Source organism: Dromaius novaehollandiae, chromosome 2, assembly GCF_036370855.1.
Source record: "Dromaius novaehollandiae isolate bDroNov1 chromosome 2, bDroNov1.hap1, whole genome shotgun sequence".
NCBI lineage: Eukaryota > Metazoa > Chordata > Aves > Casuariiformes > Dromaiidae > Dromaius > Dromaius novaehollandiae.
In genome coordinates, this window is record NC_088099.1 from 81,932,603 (window position 1) to 81,945,481 (window position 12,879).

The window sequence follows — 12,879 nt, forward strand, 5'->3', positions numbered from 1 at the left end:
CAGGTACAGCTAATTCCATTTTTAAAAACAACTTTTGGGGGGCATTGGACAGAGAAGAAGAGAAAGTACAGGTGAATCTTTGAGCCCAAGATATTAGAATTAAAAAAAAAAAAAAAAAAACACTATAGCATTTAGATACAAAATGCTTGCAAATATAATAAAAATATAAAACATTTTTCTAACCTAAGACTGTATCAGAACAAAAATCCCACAGAACAAATAAGCATTAAATGTTTATCTTGTAAGACCGTATTCAGGCCAAGGCCAAACTCCTATTGACTTCAGCAGACTTGGAAAAATAAGAATTGTTGAGGGAGATCTCAGTTTTAAAATCAGGAGGTGAAAGTGTGTTTATGCTTTGTATAGAAAGATCAGTCAGACTGAGTTCATTGCCCACATAAATAGAATATATGCATTTCTGTCTTAGACATACGCAAACTGTATTTTCCTTATTGAATGGATACCAGGTTTCCTGTTGGAACTGGTATACTTTTGTAAATAAAGCACTCCTGAAAATGTATTTCTAAAAGTTTTCACTGGAAACCAGCAGACTGGCTTAACTGCCTCTTCTAAACGATTGAATTTGTGTCTTCCTACTTCACTGATGTTACTGCAATTGTAAATGGGATTCCAGCTCCTTTTCCTTCCCCCACCCCACTTCGGTTTGCTATCACCAGTATCTCTGATCTCTCTCTCCTTGGGACACTAGTTACACAGTGAAAGACACAAAAGCAATTTGTACTGCAGAGAGTCTTGGGCTCCTTGATAAACATCACGGCCCGGAGACTTTTTGGTCAATAGATCACCAGCAATCTGTCCCTGGGTGACCTGGCATATTGTCCTCATGCTGACCAAAAGCCAGGCACCTATTTCTAGAGGGGAGACCATGCTGAGGGAGCCTCACCCAGAGTGCTCCATCAGCAGTGTCAGCCCGAGGAGGCTGGTGGGCAGAGCTGCACTGCTCCTCGCAGGCCAACGGAGCCACAGGCCTTGCTCAAGGTCCCTCTTCTGAGACACTTAACCACAGCCTGCAATGAGCCGTGAGGCCAAATATAAAGCTACTGCACCACAATTCTATACAGTAAATAGCATCTCTAAATGCAAAAGCATAGGCAGTTACACACAGAGAAGTCAACAGCAGAGAAGTCAAGTTCTTTGAAGTGCCTTTGCCCCGCCTGCTTTCTAGTGCCACCAGCAGATTCAGGAGCTCAGAGAGGCCAAGTCTCAAAAATCCAAGCTGTCTTAAAGCAGGGCAAGTTTACATAGCGCTTAGTTAGCAGTGAGTGCTAGATACACTAAATCCCTCAAATACTAATGTTGCACTTATCAGAAAATCTTACTGTGGAAATCAAACCTAAATTGTCTTACTTTATGCAACTGTGCAAAGTTTTAGTCATTCTAAGCTAAAGTCAAGGCATAAAGCATGATCAAGTTTAGAATATTATTTCTACCACAAAGAAATAGGTGTCTTGATCTGTTCAGTTTAAGTCTTTTTTAAATTTTAATTAAAAAAAAACAGGGAATATTAAGGCAATTGATCAAAACTCAATCTCAGAAAGGCAAAGATATATAAAAATTAAGTTTTACACTATAAGTTTGCATTTCATCTGCATAAAGTAATTGCTGCATAAACTTTGCTACATAAGGAAACACAGAACGTAAGGAAATGTTTGCTTCCTTTTGAAATATGGAGAAGTATTCTCAATCCTTTGATTTCTCACTATAAAAGCTAGCATTGAGAAATATGAGTGAGTAACATCCCCACAGAAGCACGGTAAAAGGTTAACAAACTTCCTTAATTTGACCAGAAATGCATGCTTTGGAATTTGTTTTTCTTGCACGAAATGCAATCGTACATATTAAGCACCTATTTATCTGAGTACACTGAGCAATTGCTTAACAGAATAGTACATTAAGCTGCTTGAAAATGGTCTTATGGCTTCTCTTCAATACTCTCATCTGTATATAAAGGATTTCTTTGCATCATAATGCTATTTGTTTTTAACTCATTTTTAAAATCTGTCATTCTAAGCCTATTCTTTGATTAGGCATACCTGTTTCTAATTAAGCTGAATCTGCTCATTTTTATTCAAAAAGATTAAATTCAGAGTCCACCAAGGCCCCTGAGGCTCTGTGAAATACTGTACTTGCTCTTGGTAAAGAGAAAAGAAGTCAAAATCCAAGTATGGAAAACAAGCGTGATAGGCTGTCACGCTTGTCAGAAAGACTCTCAACAAAAATATTAACTCCTGAATATATCAGACCTTTAAGGGATCATCAATTTATATAGGAAGAAGAGAGGAAATGGTGTTGTATATCTAATATGCACTCCATTATAGGATACTATATGTCATTAGCAAAATAAAAGCATGGGCAGTAATTAATCCTTAATGAGGTCTATGCCAGATTGCAAATGCTGTATTTTTCCCCAGAGCGAACCAAACTTTACCTTCCAAAAATCATGCAGACATGGCTGAGGGGCCTTTGGGAATTAACCTGGTGATCCCTAAGCAGGACTTCCAAACCCTGTTATTCAAAATCCCTATGTTGGGCTAAAATGCCATAAATCTGGTTTGAAAAAAGAAATAAAAGAAACCACATGCCAACTACCTTCTCTTGTTTTATTTGCAATGATCATTTTGAGAATGGTATTTGCCCTCCTACATTTTTGACACTCCCAAGGAAGAGATATGCCATCACATTTCCAGGCTTTTCCCTATCCCTCTAAATGACATACATCAGCATTGTGGTAGAAATCCACATACAAAGTCATGAGACTCTCCTAACTCAACCTGCAAAAACATTTGCAGTACAGAACAACAAGAATTATATGATTCGTCATTATTGTCAACATCCTTTATTAAAGTGCGGACTTGTAAAATATCCAAAACTTGTTCATTCTGCTCAGTGCACTTGTAAGCCTATTTGGTCAGACAAGGTTGGGCACTGAACTAAAGGTCAAGTTACAATCACGTGGTATAAAAGGATATAGGTACAACAAAAATCAATGTGGTTCTCTCATGCTGACATAAAGGTGAACTTTAAGGATGAGAGTCTCTGCATATTATTCCTCTGCTGTGTGTGGTTTTTTTTTTAATTATTCTTAAGTGAATTACACAAGTCAGACTTCCTGCAAATATCTGGAGATAATTGCATTTTATCTAACGAAGCCTATGATATCGCAGCCTCATTGCGACTATAGCAATGCTGTAGAACAGCAACTTTTCGAACAGGAAAAAAATGTTACTCCACTGGATATTTAATATATTAAAGTGTTTTGCATTAACATCTTAAAGTAATATAACACTGCAAAATAACACACATGGAAAGTGAACACCATCAAAATGAGAAACACTTGCAATTTATATACATGACAAGGAAGAAGAAAGTCATTGGGTCAATAGGCTGTAACAGTACTGTCTTAAGTATGATAGACCACATACTCAAATACTCTTCCCCATTAGTGCAGTTGAAGTATTTGGGGAAAAAGAGGGGAAGTTTTCAGACAGTTTTCATCATCATAAGACTCATCCATTTCTTCCAACTGTTAGCTGACCCTTGCTTCAAACCAAATTTCAAGCCAAAAGGATCCGTTAGCCCATCATTAACCCCTTCTCATTGACATCTGTCTTGTATTAAACAACAAATTGTTTTTTGTCTAAAAATAAAACAAAAGCATTTTGACTCAGACAATGCATCTCAGGACCTTATTTCCATTAATGAATTTGGCAGGAAGGGAAACAGGACATAAATTCAGGAGTAACTACCATTAAAAAAAAAAAAACCAAACAAAAACAAAAAACCCAAAGAAGCAACAACAATAACAAAAACCTCAGAGTACCACACTGAAAGAGTTGTTGTAATGAGAAACAAGATGAGATTCAACAGTGCTAAACAGACTGGTCAGGTGTTAGGGGGAGCAACAATAACTTTTGCTTGGAATGAAATAAACTCAGCCTACCAAGGAGCCTGTGATTAACTGTGAACTACCACTTCCTAAAACACGAAAACAGCAGACAACAACTTAGAACAAATCAACAGAGCACTGATGCAGAAAAGCACTGACGTATGTAGAAGACTCTGGTCCTACCTCATATGGAGGTTTATTTATTCATGTTTAGGAAAGACAACTTAAAGCCAGGCAGAGCAAACAACCGGGATTAACAGGGAAAATGAAGAGCTCCTCGTGACTGGGCAAGAGAGGGAGCTCTCACAAAACAAGGGCTGAGAGGGCACTGGCTTGCTTTTGGGAAACACCATCACAGCGATAAACATGGGCAGGACAGCAGAGTTATATAAACCAGAGGTCAATGTTGGCGCAAGGACAAATGGGAATAAACTAACCATAAATGTGCTTAGGTTAAAAATTGTAACAAGCTCTGCAGCTACAGAAAAGAGAGTTTTTTCAGAGGACTCCTGATGAGAATATAGGGGAAGCAAGAAACTTAGATTGTTGCAATATTAAATGTTTCAGTTTATCATGCTCTCTATGATGGCCGAAGAGAGTTCCTGAGCCAGAAAGAGCCTTTCCGTCCTATATTGCCATCATTGAAAAATTTGCTGTAGTACAATAGTCCAAAAATAAGACTTATGGAACAGTTAAAAAAAAGTATCTTATCTGAAAAAAATTCTAGTAATATACATGCACCTCATTTTTACTTAATTGAAGAAACAGTCATATCAGAATTTTAATTCATGGTCTGACATCAGGGTTCAGCATCTGCCACAACCCCTTCACATTCTGCCCTCTTCCTGCAACAAATCACTTCATAATAAGGCTTTGTACCTACATTTCTTAAAATAGACCTCTTATTAGAGCGTTACTTCATCAGAAGGATTCAGGAAATTCAACAAATTCATTAATCATACATCCTGACTTGTCAAAAATACTCGTAGACTGACTTAGACTTACATTTGTAAGAATTCACTAGATTATCTATTTTTGTACTTTGCATCCACACCACTTTGGAGCCCAAGTCCCACCTCCCGCGAGACATCAGCTTGCAGATCACACAGCACCTCACTTTCAGAGGTACTGAGCCATGCAGAAACGAGATGATGCCATTAGGCATATTCAAAAGCTGGCCTGAAGTGTATTTACTGTTGTAATAAATAAATGTGAGACAGAGATGATTTCAAAAATGCCTCCAGGCATCTGCTTATTTAAATATCCCAGTTTCTCTGAAAATTCTGGTATAGAAGACAACAACATGGCTTGCCCATGCAGCCTTTCCATTTCCATATTTCTTTAACCCCGAATCATTTACTTTGCTGAAAACATTTAAGCCTTTGCTTCTGTAGATAGCTGTTCCCTGACTTCACCTTCTGCTGCCTCCAGCTGCTTCTTAGTCACCTCTATACTCAATGCCACACCATCCTTCATGTCAAAAATGAGTGCGAAGAGGCTTCTGCCTTCCCACATGCCAAACAGGTAAGGCAACAGGCAACCTCTTAGCAAGGGGAAAGATTATTTTTAAACAAGCTGATCTGACTGAGACAATAACCTACTTTCTTCTGTAAAAGAGCAGACAATATGCATGTTTAAGAATGAATAAACCTGATGGTTACCCAGCCAAGTACAACATTTGGAGAAAATAACAGAATGCCTGGTTCAAAAATTGTAGAGGTACTTTCTCAGAAGACAGGAATTAAAAATGTAATATCTGCCTTTGGATTTTACTGTCTGGAGCCTTGAGTCACCTCCAAGAATTTTGCCAGTGACTCTTCCAAACTCCTTGCTGTCTTTAATGGAAGGGTTATGCCTTTACAGAAAGCAGATTATAAATTTTAGTAATCCTAGTGGTGACAAAAGGTAAAGTAATTTTCTACTACCATATTAGAACTTATTTCTGATTATTTCCACAAACATTTCAGTATTTTAAAAGAAAGTAACCTGATAGAAATGAATATGTTAAAAGTTTCATCCAGTGGGTTTTAAAACAGTGAAGAATCCCATTAGGGGTCCTATTTATGCTACATGCCTAATTTCATTAGGCTCCCTTCAAAAATCAATCCTTACAGGAATATTTTGGTGATACTTAATTAAACAATAATTGACTATGTTAGGAGAGAAGACTGTACCTATCACTGAAAAAGGAACACACATATGTTATACTAAGCAGTCAAATTTAGGTTTTACTGTCAGTTTCAAAAAGAATTTTTTTTGACCAAAATGCAATTGCTGTCCTATGAAGATTTAGGGAGAAGAAGAAATGAATTACAAACTTGGCAGGAAAAAAAAAGGAAGAAGTATCTTCTCATAGAGAACTTTTTACAAGAGCCACTTTGGCTCTCAGATGTTCTGGACTTTGAAAATTGCTACTTGATGCGGACTCTGCCCATTCATGGCTTCTCAAAATGAAATGAAGCCAACTGAAATCAAGTAAAAAAATAATGGTTTATTATACAGTAAAACTCTAATGGATAATATAATAAATCATAATCAAATGTATTATCAAACAAGATTATTTTATATATGGATTAAAAAACAAAGTTACCACCTTTGTGGCAAGTTTGAAAAGTATGAAGTTGCATTAGAAGCCTGTTTTTCCAGAAACTTTAAACCAATAAAATAAGTAATGATCAAAAAGGACAAGATAATACAATCTGTTCCATGCTCCATGCCTCCTGAAGTTATTGCTTGTTAATATAATTGAATTTTGTAAACAAGAACATGCAGCTAAGAGTCAGTAGGATGCACTAGAATTCAGCAAGCCAAGAACAATTTAAAAATATATTAAATACTTGCTGTCATAAATGAAGAAATATTCCTTTGTTTCTTAGTTTTGCATTAAACTAGCAACTATTAACACAGCTATTAGTTTACACATAAGGAGAGACCATATTTCCCTTTCAATTTTATTAAACTTGAGTTTTGTCCAGTATACTGCCAGAGAATTGGGTCAGGCAATCTGCTTTTAGCACCCATTGATGATACCAAGTTAGCACATCCCAAGGGAATAGAAGAAATTGTTTCAGTGTGTCAGTCTGCAGTCGAAATTCTTTCCAGATCAGTCTAACTGCAGAAGAGCCACTAACCAAAGGGTCTTGTGATTCTTCAGCATGCAAGCAGAGGATTGCATACCTGTCCTACATGGAGACCCCATATTGACATAAGAGATGTTAAACTCAAAGTTTTCCCATCATGCCCTCTATCAAAAAAGTCAGAAGAATAATGTTTTCCCCAGGCATAATGCCTTTTCTCAGGAAAAAGGAATCTCTCTTTTAAAACAAAATGTGTTTTTAGTCCTGTTTGAGAGTCATTCTATTTGAAAACACTGCCTATCAGTTAGTGGTTTATGATTTACATATATATTTTATTAGCAATTATACTGTTAAATTTACTACTGTTCAGTTAAATAATCATCCTAAACTCATCCCGTAATAAGATATTACTGAGACTTTCAAAGAAGAGAAACAATCCATTTCATCCTTTTTTGTCAGACATAAACTGTAACTTGTAAGTCATGAATAGTTTGGCATTTCAAGCGCAATCAGTAAGAATCAAAAACAATAACAAGTTCTTATTTAAGTAGTAATTACTGTAATAATGTATTTTCCTCATCTTACTGATATTTCTGAATGCAGTTGCTTCTAGGAATTGTTGAAAAATACATTTGAAATCCTAACAAAGATATGCTGGAATTTCTACAACTGGTAGGCTCTAAAAATCATATCACACTGAACCATGAAATAGAAAATGTATCTGAAATTTAGTGCAAAATTTAATTCTCATGAGTTCTGCTGATTCTGTTATCTGCTTCATTTACATGCTGATCTACAGCCCTACTTAAAAACATATTTCTTAAAACCCTTAAAATAAGGTGTTCCATCCCTTCCTTTACAGTGTAAGTTGATTTTACATGTCTTGAGAAACAAATATATTATACTGAATCACAGCTGTTAAATCGATGCCATCCACCAGCAGAGGTAAATTATGCAAATACAAATTATGCAAACACTTTTTTTTAAGTTGATACTATTTCTATTCTGTGCGGCTGTCTGTCAGAGTTCATTATGTGAGTACGAAACTATTTTAGGAGCATTATTCAAAAAACACAGCAAAAGTCACAAGCTTATAAGTGTTACTGATAAACTATTTAGCACTTTTAATGTCAGCTAAGGTACCTGAGAAACAAAACTCAAGCATAGGAGCTGCTGTTCTCTCCCAAAAGAAGCTTTCTTGTAATGCGCAGTAAGTCATGCAACTCACATTCAGAAATGAATACTTCTCTTTGCTTCCCACCAGCACCTTTAAGGGGTGTTTCTTTTGGTGTGTACACACAGCACAGCCCACTACTCTTTTTTTCAAAGCCTTGCTTACATAACGGACGGCAAAAACCATCTCTCACCAACGTGATTAAGACGCGATCTCCCATTTCTGTGCTACAACACTCAACATAATTATGTTCAACACACTACTGAGCCATTAATCAACTTCTGCCTAATAAGGGCGATCTAATGCAAGTTCGCTGGCAGTTTGCACTCCACAGACTGATACTCAGTCAAGGCTCATGAAAGGTGGAGTCCTTTACGGACAGAAAAGGGCCAGATTCACAAACTTTCCTCAGAATTAGTCTTGAAAGGATATTTGATCATTAACAATCATTGAATGCACAAGTTTTGTTTATTTATCACACTATTCCTGGGTTGCTTGGGTTTGGGGCAGGGATCCCCCCCAGCAAACTGCGTAAAGGGTAAACAGATTCATGAAAGCCCTAAAGGCATTCGAGTCTCAAAGGCCAACAAGGAGAATATTGAGAAGCTTCCTGTGGGAACTCACTCATGCCGTGTCATTTATACACTAGCCCATTAACTGAGCCATTCCCGAAACATCAATCCCATTGAGAAGAAAAAGAAAATCAATCCAGGATTTTTTTTTTTTTCATTAAAAGGCAAAAGAACCCGAAAACAAATGTAAAATTCAGCCTTTTTTTTTCTTCATAGCCTAAGTGAGATTAGATAACTTTATCAGTTCCTTTTAAATTCCTTCTTAAATAGAGAAGGGCAGAGATATTTCTCCTTCTCTTGATTTTGCAAAAGCCTACAGCAGACTTATGTAAATGCCATACAATTTGGGGTAGTCTCTTCCTTTCCTGAGGTCCTGGCATAGCCTGTAGAGAAATGTGCTACAAACTACAGTTCAGGCTGATTCAGTCTTTCCACTGTCCATATAGGCTACCTGTATGGGTCACGAAAAAACTAAAGTTTACACTTGATCTTGCTATTACCAACAGAAAGAAAAAAAGGCACACAGGTTTCAGGGGCATGAAATATCCGTTGCTGCAGCCCATAAAGTTAACAGCTTAGTGTTTAATAAAGACCTATTCATTTCTATTTATTTCCTCCAAGTTCAGGGTATTTTTCCTATAAGGCCATTAACTATAAGGTTAATCGCGACACCCTGAATGAGAACAAAGCACGCCGAACACTTCAACTACGGGAAAGAAAATGTCTCAGCATAACGGGTTGTATTTCAGCCTTTCGCATGTGCATGTCTCCACTCCCTCCAGAGTATATTTAACATGGTTTCTGAAATGATTTCTCTTCGGGGTCTTTTTTTTTATCATTATTATTTTTATCGTTATTTTTCTCCAAGATCCGCGGCCGGATGGCTCCGCGCGTTACACGCGCTGCCTGCGCTGCTGCACCCCGACTCGGCCGAGGCTCCGCTCCCACCGCTCGCTGCCAGCACATCGCACACCAGCGCCCGAGCCAGGTGAGGCAAACGGAAAGGAAAGCGCCTTTCCTCACAGCCATTAAATATAGATCAACCAAACCGCACGGCGCAGCCCCCCTTCCCCACCCCCTCCCGCCCGCTCCTCCGGCGCAGCATCTCGCAGACGGTGGCTTCAAAGCAAGCCGCCACCCCCCCCCCCACACACACACACCCCTGCGCACGCACACAGCCTTGCACACGCGCACGCACCCCCTTGCACACGTAGCCAGTGCCGCCCGGAGCCGCCCCAGGGCCCCGACGATGGCAGCGGCGCCTCCGGCGCAGGCTGCGCAGCGACTGCGGGACGCCGGGGGGCAGCGGGTCCTTGGGCCCCCCTTCCTCCTCCTCCTCTTCCTGCCCCCTCCCCGGCCCATGACTTCACTGCCGTAACGAGCACATCAGTGCAGGGCGTCGGGAGCCGCGCCGCCGCCAATGCCCTACATAAGCAGACGAGCGGTGTGCGGAGAAGGGGGGCGGCGGGCGGAGCGGGGGAGGAAGGCGGGGGGCGGCGCACTTTGCTGCCTCCCCGCCGAGGGCGCACGCACGGCCCCGGCGCCCCAGCCCGGCCCGCGGTGTCGCCGAGGGGAGCAGCGCGGCAGCCCGCGCCGGCAGGAATCACGCAAGGGGGGAGGAGGAGGAGGGAGGGGAGAGAAACCTGGCACCATGACGGCCGTCGCCGTACTCACCGATCGGCGCCGATCCTGCCTCCTTCCTCCCGAGCATGCACAAAAACCCAGCAGCAAATCCTCAGCCCGGCGGGCAAGGCGCGGGCGGCGGCCCGGGGCTTCACCGCAAGGTCCTGACCTTGCCCAGCCGCAGCATCCTCAGCTCCCCCCGCCGCCCCGCGCTTCGTGGGGCGCCGCTCCGCTCCGCAGGGCGCCCCGCTCCCGGGGCGGCGGCGGCTGGGACCCGGGCTCGGCGGCGGCGCCTGGCGCAGCGGCCGCGGGATGCGGCCGGAGCAGATACAGCCACCGCCGCAGCATCTGCCGCCGCGCTCCCGCCCCGCCGGCCGCCCCGCCCCGCCGCTCCCGTCCCCTCCCTGGCGAGAGCGCGCCCGCCGCCGCCGAGCACCCCGCGCGCTCCCGCGCCGCCGCCCCGCCTGCCGCGCTCCCGCGTGGGCTCTGCGATGGGGGGGGTGTCACCCCCCCCAAACACACGCACACCTTCGCGGGTCGGGAGGGCCACAGGGCGCCAAGCAGGACAGCGGCAGGGGCTTGTGGCCGCGCTCCTTCTTCGCCTCGCCCTTAAGGGCCCCGGGTGGGAAAACTAAGTCCCCCCCCACAGGCAAAGGGAGCAGCGGGGCACGGAAGTCAGGTTTATTTATACATATATAGATATATACAGTTAACCCTCTGCTGAGCGACTTCTGCGAAATGCAGTCGCAGCTCTCACCTGGAAGTTGCTATTCCGTGGGTCCTCCCAACTTGCTCTGCGGAGTTTCCGTGTCCGAGAAAAACATAAATTCCTGCTGCCTTCGCAGCGATCCCTGCTAATTCGCGGTAATCCGAGCACCGGCGCGGCGCGCAGCAAAGCACCGAGAGCAGCGGGCGCCCGCAGCCGCCCGGTCCCGGCCGCTGCCCCGTCGGCCGGCGGCGGAGCGCGCTTCTCCGGCGGCGCCTTGATCTCGGGTGGCCTCACGCCGCCCGCTGCAGCCCGAAATCATCCCGCAGCCGGCGGGACGGGCAGCGGCAGGCACCTCATGAGCGGCTGCGGGGCGGGGGCGGCTCCGCGGGCAGGTTCAGCCGCGCGGGCACCACCGCGGCCGCTGCCGGAGCGACTCGCTGCTGCCACCTCTCGCCTGGCGCCTCCAGTGCCGCCCCCAGCCCGCGGGGCGGTGGCTCCGCGCCGACGGGCCCCCAAACTGGCCTTGGCTCCGCGTTTCGGGACGTGTTCAGAGACTACGTTTCAGTTCGTCGTGTTAGTCACGTTACGTACAACGTCAGAAACACTTATATTTGGGTTTGTTTTTTTTTTTTTCTCCGTGCTGTCTCTTTTGTTTCCTCTTTTCTGTATTTATTGTCTTTTCTGTTTTGTTTTGTTTTGTTTTACTCATATCAAGCCTGCCATTACTTTTGCTGTTTGCCTGGTGAAGGATTACACACAGATTTTTATGTGTGCACCGCCTTGGGGCCAGCTCCTCTATCAAATATCTCTAGCCTCACAATAAGTACACTTGTTCCAATACACTCAAAGACACACTATAAGAATAGAAAAGAAAATGAATGTTTAGAGGAGCCTACGTAAGCAATTCAAGAAGCCATAACACCAAATAGTTACACAAATCAGTAGTAATTAAGAGTTTCTCTGGCTGAATTCATTCACAGTCTAGTGAAAGAAGAAAAGTTAAGTCAAGTCTCTTATCTTTGCCCAGACACTAACTGTGGTATCAGCCCTAGCTGTCTGAGGCAGCTTTGAAGCTAGAAAAAATAGTAGCTTAGCCCATTTTTTTGAAAGTTAGGGGACCTGGATATGTAACTCAGCTCTTATTTCTTGTGCAAGCGTTCAAACTTTGAGGGTATTGCAGAGTAAGGAGAGACCCACCTTTTCGTCATCTGCATTGAGAGGGAGAACTTATGTGCATTAACTGCAAGTGTAAGCACTGGGTTGTGATTCCCAGTCTGACCTAGCACATAATTCTGGACTGAGAGAAGTGTATCACCCAGTAGATACCTAGAAATACAATGTTACTGTTACAACTCAAGATGGACTTGATACTAACATTACTAAGTGTAATAGCATCATGCAATCCACCTGGTGCTGCCTGGCCTCTTCTTTTCAGAGCCGAAAGGTTTTTCTGTCTGTCAATCAAGGGAGAGGAGACAGAAGAACAGCCTATGTCCTCCTTTCTTCCTCACTAAAGTACACCCACCTGATAGAGGTGTTTTATGGCTCTGGGAACAGGACACACCTGGCCTACCTGCAGGATGGGCAAAGCATGCTGGTGAGGCCTACACCTAAGACACCTGATTCTCCCCACACTCTGTAGAAGTGTGGGGGAGCTGCCCAGCTACCTGTATCAATTTAAGAGTACTAGTCTGGAAACTGTTGGACTAAGAGTTAAATACAGCAGTAATAAATAAAGGTATATAGCAATGAGGGGCCTGTGTGGGGAAGGGAGGGATGGAGGCAGAAGGGCTTGGGGGAAAATGGGAGGTTTATGG

General features: G+C 43.0%; 1 protein-coding gene across 4 annotated transcripts in view; it reads right to left on the reverse strand.

Moving 5' to 3' along the window:
• CTNND2 (catenin delta 2) overlaps positions 1-11,427 on the reverse strand; it is a 664,005-nt gene extending 652,578 nt beyond the window's left edge. Inside the window, exon 1 of one of the 4 annotated variants that reach the window (XM_064506857.1) lies at positions 11,111-11,427. Coding sequence is in view for 3 of the 4 variants with exons in the window: in XM_064506859.1 (XP_064362929.1) it covers positions 10,405-10,441 (37 nt within the window). In the remaining variant the exon portion in view is untranslated. Of the gene's footprint in view, positions 1-10,404; positions 10,542-11,110 lie in introns of those variants that run through there. The other 3 variants (XM_064506859.1, XM_064506856.1, XM_064506858.1) reach the window with 3 other exon arrangements.
• Positions 11,428-12,879: the final 1,452 nt, after the last annotated feature.